The sequence below is a fragment of the Plectropomus leopardus genome, chromosome 2, assembly GCF_026936395.1.
Source record: "Plectropomus leopardus strain MGB_pleo_1.0 chromosome 2, ASM2693639v1, whole genome shotgun sequence".
NCBI lineage: Eukaryota > Metazoa > Chordata > Actinopteri > Perciformes > Serranidae > Plectropomus > Plectropomus leopardus.
Window position 1 is genome coordinate 33,105,489 of NC_142177.1, and position 20,435 is coordinate 33,125,923.

At 40.8% G+C, this 20,435-nt stretch overlaps 1 protein-coding gene across 3 annotated transcripts in view; it reads left to right on the top strand.

Annotated features, from left to right (window-relative positions):
* Nucleotides 1-5,941: 5,941 nt before the first annotated feature.
* Nucleotides 5,942-20,435, top strand: part of magi3b (membrane associated guanylate kinase, WW and PDZ domain containing 3b) — a 181,853-nt gene continuing 167,359 nt past the window's right edge. For 2 of the 3 annotated variants that reach the window (XM_042509055.2, XM_088069106.1), the window contains exon 1: nucleotides 5,942-6,863. In XM_042509055.2, coding sequence (XP_042364989.2) covers nucleotides 6,557-6,863 — 307 coding nt within the window. In that variant the 5' untranslated portion in view covers nucleotides 5,942-6,556. The remainder of the gene's footprint in view (nucleotides 6,864-20,435) is intronic. The other variant, XM_088069105.1, reaches the window with a different exon arrangement.

Here is a 20,435-nt window from a genome sequence, read left to right on the forward strand (position 1 = left end):
AACATTCTTAAAGTATTCAGACCCCTTCACTTTTTTCACATTTTGTCGAGGCACATATCTGGGGAAGAAAAATCAAAGTCTGCACACTAAACTATGCTCCCATAAATATTTTATAGAATTACCACAGATGTGAAGTTTCAAACTAATTGCTCTTCACTGGCCTGAAGAAGAGCATGTAGCTGGAAACACCACCTCATTGGTAATTGAATTAAATATTTATGGGAGCATGGTCTAGTATGCACTGTAACACCCGCCAACGTAATAACAGCCCACAAATAAAATAAACCACAAACGTAATACAAATCTGCAGCTTTTGCTGTAATAATCCCACAAACATAATACATCTCCCACAAACGTAATAGCAGATGACTACTACAAACGTAATGACTGTTACATTTGCAGGGATTTGTTTGGCTTGTGTGAAGGTGAAAATCTTTAGCTTTCAAAATTGTAATAACTTCCCACAATTGTAATATGAAAATTAATGTTTGTTTATTTACTCATACAGTGACTAATGTGTTGGAGTCAGCTCCTTAGAAAATATCACAGGTTTGGACAGAGCGGGTCAAAACATGTCAAAGCAGCACTGAGAACGGTACGTTTGTGGCCTGTTGTTACGTTGGCCGGTGTTTCATGCGCACTGTTTTTTCTTCTGTTGTGTATCTCTTGTTCTGCACCTAGTTTTTTGTCGCCTGGATGCGCGTGCTTTTGTTGCATTTCCTACAGATATGGGGAAGGCTACAAAAAAACTGATGAATTTCAAAGTTCCCAAGAGCAGAGTGGCTTCCTTAATACTCAAATGGAAGAAGTTTTGATCAACCAGGACTCTTCCTAGAGCTTCCCAGCCAACCTGAGCGATAGAGGGAGAAAGACTTTGGTGATAGAAGTGATCCAGAACATGATGACAACTCTCGCTCAGCTCCAGAGATCCTGTTTGGAGAAACTTCTAGGAGGGAAACCATCCCTGTAAGACCCCACCAACCTGGACTTTATGACAGAGCGGCCAAGCCTCTACTCAGTAAAAAATGAAGGAAGGCACCTGAAGGACTCTCAGGCTGCAAGTAACAACATCCTCTGATCCGATGAAACCAAGATTGGCTTCAATTCTAAGTCGCAATTCTGAAGGAAACCAGGCATCTCTCATCACCTGCACAACACCATCTCAGCGGTGAAGCTTTGTGGTTGCAGCATCATGCTCTGGGGGTGTTTGTCAGCGGCAGGAACTGAGAGTCTTGCAGAGTTTGAAAGAAAGCTGAACAGAGCAAAAAACAGATACCTTTGATGAAAACCTGGTCCAGTGTTCAGGACCTTCCACTGGACTAAAGGTTCAGTGACCCGAAGCACAGAGCCAAGACAACGCAGGAGCGGCTTAGGGTCAATACTGTGAATGTCCTTGAGAAGTCCAGCCTTGAGAGACTTGAAAATGTCTGTCTGTCACATCCTCCCATCCAACCTGACGGAGCTGGAGAGGATCTGCAGAGGTGTGCAAAGCCTGTTGCATCATACTCGAGAAGACTGCAATCGATGCTTTAACTAAGCACTGAGTAAAGGATCTGAATACATTGATTTCACCCAGGAAAATATCTAAAATCCTGATTCCACTTTTTGATCATGGGGTAGTGATTGATAATGAAAATGATAACATTATTTTTAGCATAAGGGTGTAACATAACAAAAGGTAAAGGTGAAAGGGTCAGTACTCAGGATGCATTTTAAAACACAGAAAAGCAGAAAATGCTCACACTTTTGCAGCTGGAACAAGCAGATGTTTGTCATTTTTGTTAGATTTTGGAGGTTTCTGCACACTTTAATTTATGCAGTGTTTCACTTTATTCTAAGCTTTCGGTCTGTTAGACCTTCATCAGAGCACACATATGCAGAAAAAAAGGTGAAACTCTTCATAGACGTGAGTGTGCAGAAGCCTTTTCTACAAGTTTGGTCTTTGTGATGTTTCCAGCACCTTGTCAAGACTAAGCTGGGTAGAGCAATGGTCGTCCTGCAGTGTTTTTATTGGTAAAATGACCAAAATGTTTCCTCGTTCATCAAAAAAATCAAGCTCTCTGCCAAAGAGTGATTGTTTCAAATTTCTATGACAGTGTGTGTTTTTACTGACAGCAGGAGGGCTTAAAGAAAAATGAGATAAAATGTTCTTGCAGGATTTGATTTAGGTTGCATGTAATTCCAGGCACCAGTGACCTTAACCACAACATGATTTCTGGGCACACCATGGGAGCGATTTAAAAGGCCAAGCCATCTATAATCTGGATTTGGTCATGTCAAGCCAACACAAAGCCGGCTAATATGGGCCTTAAAAAACTGTTAGTCCATCATCAGTCTTGACGTTAAGAAAAAGACCTCATTTTTAAAAATCCCTCCTACATAAATCCAGCAGAATCCCAGGAAACATCAGATATGAGCTGAATCTGACTGTGCTTCAGCCTTTTAAAGTCTGCAGTTTGTTTGGGTCCCCGCTCCACTCCCCGCTTCCCATCAAAGACATGATAGCATTGTTAATCATCCTCTACAAGGCGATGAATTATTCAGCGCGGCGTCCAGGGTGGCGACTGTGTATTTAAAAACAGACTTCTAATGCATCACAGCCAGAGAACAGAAACTACTGCTGCTTCATAAATACTACAGAAGGTGTGTTCCCCGCTTCCAGATATAAAGTTAATTAACTCGACGACATGGCGTTGACGTATGACTGTCCTGTGAGTCAGCACGCCCCAAATTGTCAAAATCCATCATGCTGCAATGGAGAGGTTTTTGCGACAGCAAACTGTGCGTCGTTTGTAACGTGCTGTGAAACACGATCAGTAATCTCCAGAGATGAGGTGACATTCACAAAGTTTAATTAACTTTCAAAGCTACTCTTTAAAACACCTCTTCAGTTTTGCATCATCTTAAATTTCCCATTGAGCTCCAGCAACTCTTAGCATGAAACCAACAAGACATAGAAGTAAAGGAGCTAGACAGGGCCGTAATCACTTACTTAACATTCAGGGGGGGCCGTTTCCAATTGACACATTCTTTGATCCCACCTTTCAAGTTGGTCTAGGGGGAATTTCCCCCAGGGATACATTTTAGAAATCAAGAGCTAAAATGACTATTTTAGAGCATTTTGAAACAAAAATCCTCAATTGGTGTTCTCAACATTTTGTTCGGTGTTGTTTCACAGGGCCAGCATATGATTAAGGGCTGATCAAGTGCACACGCTATGGCATTTTTAGCGGCTTTTTTCAATTACCAATTCAATTCTTCACTACATTTTTTATGGCGTACTCATGGGTGGCTAATGACACAATGGGCAAGACACACAGGCTTTACAGTGATTTAACATCTTTTTGTTGTTGTTTTGTGTCTTTTTGTTGTCAATTTGCATATTTTTGTTGTTGTTTTGTGACTTTTTGAGGTTATTTTGAGACTCTTTGCAGTGGTTTAAGTATATTTGTAGTCATTTGGTGTCTCTTTTTAGTTGTTTTTTTTGTCTCTTTGAGGTCATTTTGAATCTTTGCAGTTGCTTTGTGTATCTTTAAAGTCATTTTTAATAGTTGTTTTTGCTTGTTTTGAATTGAATTGTTATCATCCTGAGTTTTATTGTAGTTTCTCTACATCTCTTTGTGGCCTTTCATCTCTCTGTGGTCATTCTGAATCTCATTTCAGCTGTTTTGTGTCTCTAATCTTATTTATTTGCCCACGTTCATATTCGTTTTAAGTCTCTTTGTTGTTGCTTTCGGTCTCTTTGAAATAGTTTTGAATATCTTAGCTTTTTTGTATCTCTTTGTAGTTGTTTTAACCCTTTTCTTTGCTGTTTTGAGTCTCTTTGTAGTTTCTTTCGGTCTCGTTGTAATTTTGAATCTCACTGCAGTTGTTCTGTGTCTCTGTAGTAATCATGCACCTCCTTTTGATTGTTTTCTGTCTCTCTGAGGTCATCTTGAGTCTCTGTAGATGCTTTGTGTCTCTTTCAGGTCATTTTGTGTTTCTTCATAGTTGTTTGTGCCTCTTTATAGTAATTTTATGTCTCTTAAGTTCTTTTGCTCCTTTTTGAAGTGTCTATGAGACTCGTTGCAGCTGTTTTGTAACTCATAAATGTTTTGTGTCTCTTTGTGATCATAATAAGTCTCTTCCAGGCCTGTACGTGTCTCTAGAGAGACATTTTGCAGGTTATGGCCGGTTATGGTTATGGTCCCTGACACTTTGGGCCTTTGCCAGGTAGGAAAATTAGTAGGTAATTCTTCCATAGATATACTAACACTTAAAACAAACTTGACAGACAGAGACATTGCTCAAGTTTTTTTATGCCCTTTTCTGTAATGCATGAAAGTGATGAAATAAAGAGACAGTACAGTGTTTGACATTGACTGTACCACAGCAGTCGAGCAGCTTCTGCTCGGTTACTGCGACACCACTTGCACAAACCACAAGCACACCTGCAGAACGCCATAACAATAGAACCAGTATTAATAATAATGACAATTTGTTTAGTTTATTTATGATTATGATTACATTTGCTGATTATTATTTTTGGAGCATGGTGCATGGTTGCCTGTTGTAGCAAAGCAAAAAATGTATTTTCTTTTTGTTTTTATCAATGTTTTGGGGACCTCTTGAGCATAATTTAACATCCCCTCCTAATATATATTATAAACACTGCTTCGAGCTGTTGTAACTCATAAATAGCATGAAACCAACACACATAAGTTATGTAAATATTTGCGCTCATTCAAAAACCTGTGCTCTGAGGCCATGAAGTTTGTAGGCTTTGCATGTAGGTGGAGTTTCCCCTGGAATAAAATGTCAGATTTTTTGCACTGGACCCACTTAATTGATGATAATATATGCATGGACACAGCACTGCGGCGAAGCTTTTTCTGCGTAAACAATTGGAAAATAAAGCTGTAGCTTACAGTCTAATGATAACCAGTGATCAAAGCAACTCGTCTTATAGGTCATGTTTAGAGAAATGCAGTTAGATGCACTTGAGCATGAAGGTATGCAGGTATGCATAACTGTAAATCAGAGACCTGAGGGACGGATGAACTGGAGCAGCAAATTGCTTTGATGTCTCTGAGTGTATCGGTAGGTGGCGCTGTGGAGACACTTATTATGCTCAACCCGGATGTCCTCCCAAAGAGTACTTACCTAACTCTGTACAAATTAAGAGTCTTAATTAGGTGTAATTTGCTCTGCACGCTTAATATTAGGATTACATGCTCTGTGTATTTTTAGTTAGACATTTATTCCACCTAATATCCAAGACATGTCCTGCAAATGTTTAAAAAAAACCAACAACTTCAGATTCACACAGATGGAATATATTTTAGACAGGGACTTAAATGATAATAAGTTACCATCTGTAACAATATGGAAGAAAAATTTTAAAAACTTATTTATTCAGTGTGTACATGTAATGATCCTCTGGACTGATTTTTAGTCGAATCACTAAAGACATATTGGCAAGAACATATCACTCAAAGAGCCCGATTTATTACTAATTTTCAAAAATCCAAATGTCTCCAAGAATGAATAGTATAAATTGAATTTGCTGTTATTTTAGCTAAATTATACTTTCAGAAAATTACATTTTTAAAGAAATTACCCCATATATAAAAAAACAGATCTAAATACATAGCTCTTTCTGTTTGTTTTATTTATTTTATTTTATTTTTGCCTGTCTTGTTTGTACTTACTTGTCTCATTATTTTAATATTTTGAATTGACCACTGAATGTACTATTTTCAAAAGTATTAATATATTTTCAAAAATATTAAGAAAATGTTAAGAAAAAAGTTAGTGAGCTTTAGAGGATTCATACAATATGTTTATTTTTATCTTTCTTTTTTTTTTCATTTAGTACCTCAACCCACCGGAGGGTGGAGCCAGCATGAGCATCTACTAAACACTCCTGCTGCTGCTGAGCGTAAAAGGGGCGTTACGGAGCTTGGCAACATCTCTCTTGGCGGTGCCAGGTGTGTTCAAACCTGTAGCAGACAAACGCTCGTAGTGTCTCTCAGCACAGTCACCATGGGCTGGATCTCACCCGCATAAACCGCCAAACGGTGCTCGCTGCCGCTCGTCTTCTATTTTCAGCCTGCCCACAGGTATATGAGGGATTTCTCGTTGACGCACTACATTTCAGCGACAGACGGTCTACCGCCGTGCGAGTAAAATACACTCTGTTTACATTTAGTTTGGACTGCTCGGCGTCGGGAGGCGACACGAGGCGAAGCGAGGCGCGGACGTGGTTTCAGAGTGGCCATGGAGAGCGTGAAATCCCCTTTTTAACAACCTCGCCGCTATCAACTCTCCTGTTTTACGCACAAGGAGCGTTTGGAATTATTGCAACCCAGGGTAGCTGTGCGCACAAACCCGTGGCATGACAGACCTGCGCGGGGGTGAAAATCATCCTCCTAAATGTCAAGAAGATGAAATCTCCAGCAGCAGGTCGGGAGAATAACTCAGGAGGGTTTATTAGGCCGCGTCACTTCGCGTTCATTTAACAACAGCAAACCGAGGCGACTGTAACCAGTTTTCAAAATAAAAAAAGGGAGTAACCATGTCCAGGACACTGAAGAAGAAGAAACACTGGTCCAGTAAAGTGGTGGAGTGCGCGGTGTCATGGGGGAACCTGGGGGACTTTGGCTCCGTGGTGGAGGTCCTCGGGGGAGCAGAGCTGGGACAGTTCCCGTACCTGGGCCAGATGAAGCTGGACGTGCTGGTGTGCCACGTCGGGAAGCTGCCCTACTACGGGGACGTTTTGCTGGAGGTGAACGGGACGCCCGTGAGTGGACTTACAAACCGCGACACCCTGGCCGTCATCCGCCACTTTCGGGAGCCGATTCGCTTGAAGACCGTCAAACCAGGTGCGCCCCCTTCCTCCACCCCCTCTGCTTTCTTTTCCCACCGCTGCTGTGTGTCACCTGAGCTGTGTTTGTAAGACGAGCGTTTTGATATGTTGCATCCACTACACACAACACCCCTCATGATCATACAAGCACACAACATCCTCAAATTAATATTCAAATAACATTACCTCATACAGACTCCCTCCTCATATAACTTGCATTATATCACTGTGATATATGCACGGATGGATTATGAGACGGTGGGCCCCTGGGCACAGACATGCAAGAGGCCCCACCACCTCCCCTCCATAGGCAACATACACAGACTTTGTATATGTTTTAAAAACACATCTTTCTGTGGTTTTGTTTCATTTTTTTGTGTCTGTGATTGTTTTGCCCCCCATTTTAGTCATTTTGAGTCTCTGTAGATATTTTCCGTCTCTTTAAAGTCGTTTGAAACCCTGCTGTCGTCATTCTGAATATGTTTGCAGTAGTTTTACCTCTTTTTTTAGCCATTTATCTCTGAGTGGTCATTTTGTGTCCTTGTAGTTGTTTGGAGTCTCTTTGTAGTTGCTTTCAATCTCTTTGAGTCATTCTGAATCTGGTTATTGTCATTTTGAGTGTGTTTTTTGTTGCTTTGACTCTCTTTGCAGCCATTTATGTTTCTGTGGTCATTTTGAATCTCTCAGCTGTTTTGCGTCTCTTTGTGGTTGTTCTCTGTCTCTTTGAAGACATTTTGAACCCCCTTGTAGTCATTTCAAGAAAGTGTGTGGTTGCTTTGTCTCCCTCTGTAGCCATTTATCTCCTATTTTGCAGTCATTTTGTGTCTCTTTGTGGTTGTTTTCCCCCATTTTAGTCATTTTTGGAGTTGATTTCCATCTCTTTGAAGTCATTTTTTAATCTTATAGTATTTGTGGGTATGTTTGTAGTAGCTTTGCCTCTTTTTGTACCCACGTATGTCTTTGTGGCCAATTTAAATCTCTTTGCAGCTGTTTTGTGTCTTTTTGTAGTCGTTTTACGTTTCTTTGTGCGATACACAAAGCGACCCCCTCCATTAGTAATCATGTTGAGTCTCTACGTAGTTACTTTTAAGTAGTTTCCTTACTTATCTGTGTAGCCATTCACCTATTTGTGGTCAGTTTTAATCATTTGAAAGTTGCTTTCTGTCTCTTTAAAGTCATTCTGAATTTGGCTTAGATTAGGCTTAGGGTGTTTGTGGTCGCTTTGCCTCTTTGTAGCCATTTATGTCTTTGGTCATTTTGAATCTCTTTGCAGCTGTTTTGCTTCTTTTTTTGGTTGTTTTGCCTCCCTTTTTAGTCATTTTCTACCTCTTTATAGTTTCTTTCCATCTCTTCAGAGTCATTTTGAATCTGGTTATTGTAATTTTGAGTATGTTTGTAGTTGCTTTGCCTCTCTTTGCAGTCATATGTTTATTTATGGTCATTTTGAATCTCTTTGCAGCTGTTTTGCATCTCTTTTTGGTCATTTTGTGTATCTTTGTGGTTGTTTCTATTCATTCATGCAAAGAGGAATGCATACATGTCAGCTAAAGCTGACAAAACCGCTGCAAAAATAGTATGAAAAATGTGCATAATGTGAGTTCTACCCACTGCTACATCCCTGCACACTTCCCAGAGGACATCCCAGACTTCCACTGTAAACCACTACTGTCCCATAACATCTAATTGGCCAGTTCTCTCACCACTTTCTCGGGGAGATCGAATAGTGATAATGGTGATAAGGGCATGTAGCCCAGTTGGAGCCATCTCGGCTAAGTGCACTTACATGCATAGAAATAAGGCCTAATTACATCCTCCATTATTCAGGCTACTCTGCTGCCCATTGGCCACAGAAGCCAGAGTGGTTAGCTGTGCTGTACGCTGTCGTCCTATCACTCCAGCTCTCCAAGTGTGCTGGCTGCAACATCCAATCACTCTGACAATGAGACACTGCGACGGCTTGGCGACACTGAGGTCCTCAGGTTGAGGGTTTTACAGCTCTAGAGATCCAGTTGTGTGTTTACTGATAAGGGAGATGGCTGTACTTTGCTTGTATGCTGAAGCTGGAATGTCTAAACAACAACTGAGACTGTTCAAAAGGTTACATCAGCAGCGGCAGCAGCTGAGCCCCAGGACCTCAGGCCAGGATCCCTGAAGATCATCTGTGTGTGTGCACATGCCCACTTATGGTGTGTGTCTCGTGTGTGCAGTCATTCCTTGGAGTTTTCCTGCGTTTTTTTAAATGAATATTTTATTGATTTGTCTATCTTTTATAAGCAAACAAGAGATGAAAGCAAAAATGTTTTCCCAGATTTATGAGTCCTGCGCCTATTAGTGTGCATGAAGGTGTGCGTATTTCATGGCTCTAAACTCCCCAGAGCTCCTAACACCACACTCTCTGCCCCACTAACCAAGGATGATTAATAAAGGGCAGGGAGGAAGGAGAGAGAGAAAGAGACACAAAGAAACAAGAGGGAGAGCGAGAGGCATGGGGGAGAGAGACATAAAGAGAGATGGGGAGAAAATCGGCTCTGCCTTTGGCTGCAGGCTTAACTCCCACACACGGCTCTTTTTTTCCCTTTAAAGCTCACAGGGAAGTAAAAGGTGGCGAAGATGGCAAAATTCCTCATCACCTATTTCTTCACTGTCACTCTTACCTGTCTGGCCTATTTGTCCATATTCTATTTTAGTCATATGTGATGTTACAAGCAGCGTGGATCAGCTTTTTGGTGTTCTGCACTTAAAAAAAAAAAAGGCCTCACAAATCGCCCCCTGGCGTCAGCGTACAGATGGGGTTGTTACATTGTATTATTACATATTGTGCATGTGTGTACGTCTGCGCTGTGTGTGTATACATTCCTGTGTGGTAGCCTCATGTTTAATTCACACCTCTTGCATAATTGAGTTAGCGAGTGGATTTTCTCCACTCTGATGGAGGCAGTGGGCCTAGAGGATCAGCTGTTAGCAGGAAGCCCGGGAATCTGCGATGACATGACGGCGGCCGGCAGCGACGGACAGCCTCGCTGGGTCTACCAGATGTTCCCTCTGTGCTCTTTCTGAGATCCTCTTGTGCTCTGCTTGCCTTGCCCTCTGGAGCTGGTGTGCTTCCCATGCTGCTGCTCCTGCTGCTGACAGCTGGGGAGGAGCTAGGAGGGGAGAGTGTGCAGAGATGCAAAAGCAGAGATGGGGATTCGAGGATAGAGCGAGACAGGATGCAAGTCTCTATGGAAGCTATTATCTATCTCAGCCATTGATCGAATGGAATGTGAGAGTTGCACACAGCACTTCACTTACTTTTCTGCTGCTTCTGGTGCATCATATATTCTCCAGGGACTGCCAAGAGGCGTCTCTCAAATGCATACATCCTCACATACTTAGAGCTTTGAAATGATGATATTCACACCAAGCCTACGCCAAGACTTCACAATGTACCATGAGGTGAATGTGCCTATTTCCTTGGTATCTTTGATTAAGCTGGAAGATGCCTCTATTAAAAGCTCAGTGGCTCTGTGCTCGGTACAGCGATCTATTTCTGCCGGATCCTCCAGCTAAGGATCGGAAAAGATGCCTGATGAAAAGGTTCATGAATGGCATCGCAGAATTTCCGTTTTCGCTTCTCAGTTATTTTCTGCTGTGCCTCCTATATGTTTCCATGTCAATCACTTTGCAATCAAAACATACATACAACCTGTAGCCCTTTATATGCAGCTGAATGGATGATTGCGCTAACATCAAATGAATAATTTGCCAGTGCAGTGCCGGAGCCAGTGAAGCAAGCTCTCTTTCGTCTTTGCGATGATTATTATTAGCTGTGTGACTGTATGAAGCTCATGAATACAAGCCCTCTCAACCCAGTCAAAAGTATAATTGTTGGCAATGTATGTTTATCAAAGTCAAAGTCAAAGTCAGCTTTATTGTCGATTCTGCAGTATGTACAAGACAAACAGAGGATTGAAATTGCTTTACTCTCAACTCTCTGTGACAGAGAGTAGACATAAATATATATATATTTAAAAAGAGATAAATAAAAACTGTACAATACAAACAATGACACATTAAAAAATAGTTATAGTAGTGCAAATGTATATGGTAGTGCAATTAGAAAGAAAGAATTTAGCTTATCGGCTGGTGGTGATTAAAGTGACTGTGTGTTGTTTTCCTGAGGGGAGGAGTTCACTTCGGTGAGAAACATACAAACATGTATGTATGCAAACATACAGAAGAGCAGTTGTTAAATTTGTACTTTTATAACAGATATGTTGAATCTCTATGTTTCAGTTTTTAATTTTATTTTGTGACAACTCTGTGGTTAGACAGGCACAAAAAACACTTGGTTATGGTTAGGAAAACGGCATGTTTTGGCTTAAAATAACTGCTTTTGTTACCTCAAACATGGCTGGTAATGGCTAGAAATGTCACGTTCTTGAAAAAAATTAGCTGACTTTGTCACTACAAACATGGCTGAACATGTCCTGAACTCCCAGAAAACACCCTCTTTTGATGCCAAATAAAGCTGGAAATATTCTGAACTTTCATTATAAAAACACCTACTTTTGTCATATAAATACGGATGGAAATGTCTTGAAATCTTTGTAAAAAGCACCCGCTTTTGTCACTGCAAACACAGATGGAAATCTTCCGACCTCTTATTAACAAATACCTATATTTGTCGGCCTTGAACGAATCCACCATGCCGTTCTCCTGATGAGAAATTCCTCTGATATACATGCCATCTGATTTACGTACAGCCTCATATGATTTTGGAAATGTTACATATCCATGGTTTGCAGAAACCTACAATGCTTAACATTTTATTCTAGTGTCTGGGCTGACCCTTAAAAATTAACAGTTTTAAATGGTTTTATGATATTAAATCTAGTCCTAAAATGTAAATGCAGTCACCAGATTTCAGGTATGTGTGAATGAAATGGTTAGTAATTGAAATACTCCAACACCTTTGGGGTGCTGGAATAACAGCATTTTTATCGGAAGTCATTTTTCTTTATTGATTTTAATGGTCGATAATTGCTGATGTGCTAATGAGAACATATTAAGTCTGCACAATGGCATAATTCATCCGTTTCTGTAAGGTACTGAGTTTCCGAGGCAAATTCTGCTCTTAATTACCTTTGAATTTTGAAGTGATATTGCATGACTGAATTTGCATAAAGCCACAGTGGATTCTGCAATTGGTAGCAATTTGTTTTGAGTTGCCTGCTTCTGCTAACGCATCATCATATTTTCTATTACCTGCTGATCATGCCAATAGAGAAGAATACAGAGTGACATGAGCCCCTAAGCCCCTGTATCAAACGGCAATAGTGTGTGTGGGTTAATCACATTAATGCACCTCTCATATCAGGAAGTGCCTCTCAATGGAATCATCCTCTTGACAGGCGATGCTTTGTCACTGCAAAGAGATTTGTAGTCGGGCGCAAAAAAAAAATGGGGATTGAGAGCGAGAGTGGGAATACAGCAGCCCAGAGAGCCTGGTCAAATAACTAGAGACATCTGTTCTCGCCTTAGAGATGCTTCTGACAATCAGCTGAATAGAGCAGGAGAGCCATCATGTACACTGAGCCTTTGGCACGGAACTCATAACAAAGTAATTTAAGGCTGAATGAGCTCTTCACGTACTGATTATGAGTGTTTTTTATGCAGATTCAATCAGAACAAGAGCCAGATATTCGACTATTCGCATATTTGTTAATTGTGTAGGTATTAGGATATTTTTATATATATATAAATATATATATATATATTTTATTTTTTTTTTCACAGCGCTCTGTCACACGTTGTCTCTGATTCAGAGTTGATTAATATATGAGCATTTATGTAGGTCCATAATTATATTATTTTTCCATGATAAGAAAAGCTGAGCATATCAGGGTTTCCCACGCATAAATTTAGTTGTATATTTTAGGTGTCAAATAATTGGTCGTTGAGAATATAATCAAATGGGAAATTTAATCAGTCAATTGACAGGCTATGCAATGCTGTTAAAGTTTATGCAATATGTCCCTGTGAGCTTTGATTTCATTTTATTTTAGTGTTGTCCATCATTTTTCCAACCTACCTTAGATGAAACCAGCTGTGCGCCATTGAAACTACACACCCTGCGGTCAAGCGCTGGGTCTAAAAGTTTGCTTTCACTGGCCTCTGCAGCAGCTGCTCCTCTAATCTGATCCATTGATCTCACCTTATCAGCTCTGATCGATCCAACCTCAAACTGATTGGCTGATCCAAACTCAACAAACTGCTGCTGAGAGGAAAAAAACTCATGAAGAGTTCCACCTGTGCGGCGTTTGCCGAAGAATCTCCAAATATAGAGAACTGACACAGAATAATCACAAAGGGACATACACACAAAAAAAGTTGAGAGATTTTATTTCTGTGGAAAACACTGCATAGATAGAACCTCTGTCAACCAAACCTCTTGAGATCACAAACATGTATTAAACAACACCAAACATTAACAATACAACAATAATCCTGTCAAAGAAACAGGATCCTTAAAAATGAATGATATTGTTTATTTGAACTGAAAGACACGTGTTGCAGTGCTATGTCATTCATCTCATCCACAAATGGAAAAAATGCCTGGCAGAGTCCTTCTCGAGTATTTGGGCCAGCCCTAGATTCAATAAGACACCAGCTATGTTTTGTTTTTCTAAGATCTGTTTAGGCTTGGGCACTGATCCTGCTGCTCTGCGACTGGATTATCGACTGTTTGGTGCTTACGAGGCTACTTTTGCGCCTCTTTGTGATTTTAATTGCACTGTTGCCTTGTATGCATGTTACTGTATGTTGTCTGCAAATGTCTTGATAATGTTTTCTAGGCCAGGTGTCCCTTGGAAAAAGAACATTGTTAATCTCATTGGTGCCAACTGGCAAGATAAAGGATGAATGGGGAAACGAGACACGCAGACAAAATGATTATAGTACACACAATAAACTGTAGGTGGTAGTGAATCCTCGTGTGCCTCATTAATAATTTACACTCTAGGTAACACAGAGTTTAAAAATGAAACTTTGCAAACCTCTACTAGACGTTCATATGAAATTTAAGCAGAAGATTGCGTCAGGCGCTCCTCTGCAACTGTATTTATTAAAACACCACAGCTCAGATGTGCCTCTATTGTATTTGGAAGAGCTTAAAGGACCATACTGCTGTTTTTGAATGTTTCAGTCTATTAACTGCAAATATGTATACTCTATATTGCTGCTGACCGTTTTCTAAAGCACACTGCAGTGTTTTAGATTGCTCAGTGTGTTTTTCTTACCTTCTATGCCTCTAAAGTTTTCACTTCATTTCACTGCCAAAATGAAAATCAGCCAGCAGAAACCCTTATTTAGGTGAATACAATATCTGCTTTTATTGTTGTCATAGTTATTATTGTGTAGCAATAGCATCGATTTTTTTCATTCACAGCTGCACTTCCACACAATCACAATGTAACTTTGAGGAAAATAAAGCAGACATTATGTTCACGCTGATGGATTATTTAACTCATGAAAGTTTGAGGTCTGTGCAAGCTGATATTTAATAATAAATAGCTATCTGAAACGAAAACAAAAAAAGTTAGAATCTACCACTTTAAAGATTAGTCCATGCAGGTGCAGGAGATACGACCCAATCGTGAGAGTAAATATTGGCAACGTACATTTATGCAAACCAAGCATGGCTTGAAACACTTGGTTTTGTTAGCACTCTCATAGCAACCACTCTCTGTAACGCTGTTCCTGCAGGAAATATCTCGGTTAAAAAAAAAAAAGCCCTTAGCACAATCCCAGCAGGATATACATTGATGTCTCAAAAAAAGCAATTGCTTTTTGTAGCATTATCCTAGCCGGAAATGCAGTGATGTTTCTGTAAAAAGTAACCACTTTTTTTTTTTTGCAAAAAACCACTCATGTTTGGTGGCCAAAAAGCTACTGGAAACAACCAGTTTTGGTGGCACCACACCATCTGGATGCATTGATGTCTAAGCAAAAACAAATGCCTTTTTGTGCATCAGAAAATGCAGCAATGTCTTGGTAAAAAAAACAAAAAAAACAACTGATTTTCTTGGCTCTGTGCTCAGTGGGAACACAGTGACAGATTGCTAAAAACCTTGTTTGGTGGCATGCTGCAGATTTTTAAAAAACAACTGGTTCTGTTGTCTGCTCATCACAAACAGTGCTCTGCTGGTGTCAAAACCATCCACCATCCCCTCCATCGCCCGATGACAAAGTCAGCTCATATACTACGTGATTTTAAAAACGTTAATCTGATACATATGAAACTTACAAACTGTTACTTCTGGCGACTGGGCTGGGTGATTCTACAGTCATTATACTTAAAACCTCATCCAGTTTTTTGATACAAGAAGCACAGCAGCAAACACGTGATCACCCCCCTGTTTTGTTAACATCACCATGCCACTGGCATGTCACTACGCTCATCAGCCAGCGTGGGTTGTTTGTGCTGCACAGGGATGCTTGAGTAAGACTGTCAAACCCTAAATCCAAGACGGTTGCCACAGCACCGGAGCATGACAATTAGCAGAAGTGTCGCTCCAGCGCTGGATCGTCTCAGCCTCCAAACCTCGCCTCATTATTGTCTTACTAACTTTCATAGCTGTCTCTCTGCACGCTCCTTCCACTGTTCACTTTGAATCCAAAAAACAATGCTATTAGGGGAGGTAAAATCTTCAACTGAATATTGTCATTCTTGTCTTGGCTATGAAGCATTTTGATTACATATTTATTGTTTACCTTTACCAAATCCTATGAAAACACATTTGTCATAATAGGCCTTCAAATACCATAAAAACTTGGGTCACACTTTTTTTAAATACTCATATGAGACTCTAATAGGTGGAAAGATGGATACATCTGTTTTCCTGTCCATTTTATTTCTTTCTTTGTAACCACTTCATGCTTTTTGTATCTGTTTGGCCTTCCACTGTATCATCCTACAAAGCATTTTGTTGATATACAGCTTGTTTGTCCTCTGTGACTCCCATCAAGCATCTCCCGTGTGTGCCTGAGGCAGCTGTCAGACTTGTAGTGAAGTGCTGCCGCCTTACCACACACACACACACACACACACACACACACACACACACACACACACATACACACACATACACACACATCTAAAAGTACACTGTGCAAAATGTCCATCTTGACACATAATTTAATTTAAAACTGAGACCTGAAATCATGTTTTGTACATAAGGCTGAAATTGATTACGTTTTGGTGTTTGCGGACAAAACACAATTAACAAAGGTGAAGGAGTCAATTTAGATAATTAAATTTTATCCCATATGTTGATCTGCATCAGAAACAACTCTTACTTTTCTATTTTTTTTTTCCTTGAGGGAATTTCTGTAAATTAGGCACAAATATCCACTTGGACTCAAGGATCACCTGATTAGATTTTGGTGGTTGTAGGTCAAAGGTCAAGGTTACTTTGACCTTGCATCCTTGTCATTCTTGTAAATGTTTTATCTCATGAACACCTGGAGAGAATTTCTTAAAATACGGCACAAATTTTTAACCTGACACAAGAATCAGCTCATTAGATTTTGGTCATCAAAGGTCAAGGTCACACTGACCTTGCATTCTTGTGAAAGTGATATGTCAAGAACACCTTCAGGGAGTTTCTTCAAATTTGACACAAATGTTCACCTGGAGTCAGCAGTAAACTGATAACAATCTGGTCATTGAAGGTCAAAGATCAAGGTCATGGTGACCTCAAAAAATGTGTTTTTGGCCAGAAATTAGGAATTCATATGCTCAAATTCCACACAAATTTCTAAAAGGATGTCATAATGAAGTGCTAAAATGTTATATCCAAGAGGTCAAAGGTCAACTGTGACATCATAATGTCCATTACTCAATGTCATAAGTCAGGAACAGAAGGGGAGACATTTGGTCCAACAATAAATTACTGACACTAATCTTCTGTGCTGCCAGGGGGAAGATGTGTGTGAAGCATCTGTGTTTTCACAGACATGGATGTTACCTGGAAGCACGACTTGACTGGTGGGCGGACGCATACAACCGTGTGGCGATATATCTAGTTTTTAAGATATCAAGACTCCTGGGATTAATTAGTTTTTTAGCAGGGCGATACTGCACCAGTTTCTCATCCCACTGTTGCATAGCAGAGCTGCCAACATCCCATAGCATCCTGTTTGAGAACCCACTCTCTCTCATGCCTCGCAGTGTGTTTGTGGGGGCAGGGGAGGGGGGGGGGGGGGAGTCAGTGGGAGGAGGTGTAATGCGACTGCAAAACAAACAAGCGTAAAGTTGCTCCCAACCCTACTCCAAGTCCTCAATAATTCATCTATACTAGAGCTGGATACTCCATTGATGTGAATGTGTCTGTGTGTGCATGGTAACTGGTGATTTTAGAGTAAAGAGGTAGGCTACAGTCAAAAAGCATAGCATGACTCCCGGTTCCCGGCACACTCTCATTATTCCAACTTTAATCAAATTGGTGCTGCTCTTCTCACACACTCCAGCGGCACCTGCAACAATCGCAACATAAATAGCATGCTTGATGAGATGATTTGGAGTTGGAAGTCTATATTTTGAAGTTGATTACAAGTGTGTTTCACCATGATTGCCTTGTGCAGATGTAAAATGTATGCGCAGTTTTGCTTCATGGATGTCGGTTCAGCTTATATTATGTATTATTATGGTACAGAGGTGGGTAGAACAGCTGGCAAACCACGATTTCTAGTTGATTTTAGCATACTGGCAAACCAGCATCCTAAGACACTATGAATCGCATTTTCTGATAAGCATTAACTTCTTTTTGTCATACACCGTGTCTGCCTATAATCACGTCAGTTTGTCGCTGCTGGATTCTGCTAACAAAAGGGGAAAAAAAGGGTGGTAAAACTGAGCGTAAATGTGTTTATCCACCAAAACCCTTGTTTATATGCACTGAACTAGAAGGAAATCCTCGTCATTTTGTCCTGAGGCCATCTATAGAAGGAAGTGTTTTCAGCATGCAACAAAAAGAAAAGCTTCTATCACAGAGCGCAGACTGGGAATTGCGAGACGTCAGTGAAGAGCATGCTACGGTGGTCGCAGGAAGCTGAGAGTGGTGGACACAAGTCATCATGGCAGTCTTTAATGAGCAATGAGATTGTGTGTGTGTGTGTGTGTGTGTGTGTGTGTGTGTGTGTGTGTGTGTGAGAGAGAGAGAGAGAGAGACAGACAGAGGGGGGTGGTGAGAGGTCATTTTAGTGCAAGCAAACAGCACAAGCTATGTTCATAGGCTTAATGCTCAATTTTGATTATTTCATTTATCCAGTTCTCTGATTTGATTGGACCCATATGTAACATCAGTGTGAGCGATCTCACATGCAACCAATAACACACGTGCGCATTGGAGCACCAAAAACGTCATTTGGAAGATGAATTACATGGTGGTACAAGGCATATCTCTTGAATGATCACTATAATAGAAAGGTCCAATAATGTCACTCCGAATAATAATAAAAATAATCCATGTGCCTCTTTTTGGGAGTTTGTAGTATATTTGTGGATAAACGGGACCCTTAGAGCAATAGGCAGTTTTTGGAGGGTTATGGGCTTTTGGTCAACTTCCTCTTTTAGCAGCTATTGCTGGTACTTCTGGAAAGAGAGGTGTGGGTGTAGCCATGAGACGAGTCAGGAGTAGTGTGGTCACAGTGTGACAATGAAAGGACTCATACAGTAGGCAGGCTGTCCCCATCAGAGAGCTTCTGGCATTTGGGCTTCTCTGTGGATAGCCATCTTTGGATTGGAGAGAATTACGGCTTCAAGTAAAAATCCTAGGATGCCGAAGGAATGACCCACTTTACTGTGACTCTGATTGGCTTAATCTGACATTCGCACCCAAACTTAAACTAATTTCACTCCTCTTGCCAAAATCGAACCAATCCAATCAATGAAGGCAACGAGTAGCCACTCATAGTGAGACAAGGGCAGGTCAATCCTTCGCTATCCTAGGATTCGCAAATTTGCGCCCCTGCCTCCCTGTCCTTGGATAGGTTGATGAAAATGGATGGATGGCTCTATTGGTTCTATTGACGTAATTCTATTTACAGCCGCCTTGGTCTGCGCAGTGAAGTATGATGTGGAAAAAACACCAGTGTTTGGCATAAACATGAATTCCAATCCGACCGTTCGCACAGAGGTCGCATCTCACATGACCAGTGATCAAATATGTGCTGGATTAAGGATTTCTGTGTCCAAACTACTACGAAAAAAACATCAGTAACACGTGGTAGCAAAATAATCAGAGTTGGGCAACATTTATTTCTAATGTGAATAGAGCCTTAATCTCTCCATTTCGAAAGTAGGCTACATGGCCCATTATGGGGAAGATGCATCTTAAAATGGGAGAATTAATTCTTTAATTGCATTGTCTATAGTAGCTTACAGTAGCATAAAGCATGTAAAGCATACAAACAGCAATTGGGTGCTTACAGTATGTTGAATTTCCTGTGGGATGTATTTGTTGTAATCAGTGGGAGGTTCTAGGGGATTTCAGTTCCTCAGTGCCTTCACTCGCTGTTCCAATTAAAGGCAGCGTTGTCATCTTAAATGCCTGTTAGCGCTCATATTGCAATATAATGACTCATTCTAATCCTGTCCCAGTAAATATGTATTTATTAGGGTGGTCATAAAATCGTTTATTACATTTTAGTTGTATCTAGGGCTCTGGAAGATTTGCAGTTGGGGGTGGGTTTCACTGAATAGACGAGGAGTAATGGCTACAGAAAGTGGTTATTTTTGCTTTGACCTGCATCCTGTTTGCCCTCATTACCCACTGTTCTTTCCGCTCGCTTTGTGGAGGCCGCTTCTTTTTCTCCACTCCCATCCGCCCATCACTGTCAGATATCCACCGTACCTGAGATACAAATTTGTCATTCATCACTCTTTTCTAAAATGTCTCGCATATCTATAATAGAGTTGTGCTTCCATACAGTACTTGTCCAGATACTCGGTGTACAACCCCTGAAGCTGCTCGTATCATAAAAATGGATTTAGTGTTATCACTTTATCCCCTTGAAAGCACAGAACCCCCTAAATATGTAATCGGCAAAATGGGATCATAACAGGTGCTCAAAAATCCCCCAAAAGATGTCTATACGTGATAGAGCTACAATCTGATCTGAAAATACGGGTTTTTGTCCCTAATGCGATTTTTTTTTCTGCTCTTTTCCTGCCGTCTCGCTCCAGAGTGCATCAGTCACATCCTGTAACTGTGAATTGTGGTGTGTGAGTGTGTGTGTTTGTCGTCTTTTTGTGGGTCGTCTTTTTGTCGAGTGTCGTCTCTGTCAGTGTCGGAGAGGAGATTGGAAGGGACGGCTGGTGAGGAGTCACTCCTCCGTCTGAGAGCCTTGTTTATTTTACCACAGGCGCAGCAGCCATACGGCGGCTGACTGACCCAGGACTGTCATGAAGGACGTTATCTTTATGCAACGATGATTGCTACACGTCTCTGCTCCTCGGCTGCGTTCAGCGATTGTACACTTGGCCGGCGTGTCACTCCCCCACTTTCCTATTATCCAGATGTGCATTATCCTCCAACTGGTGTTT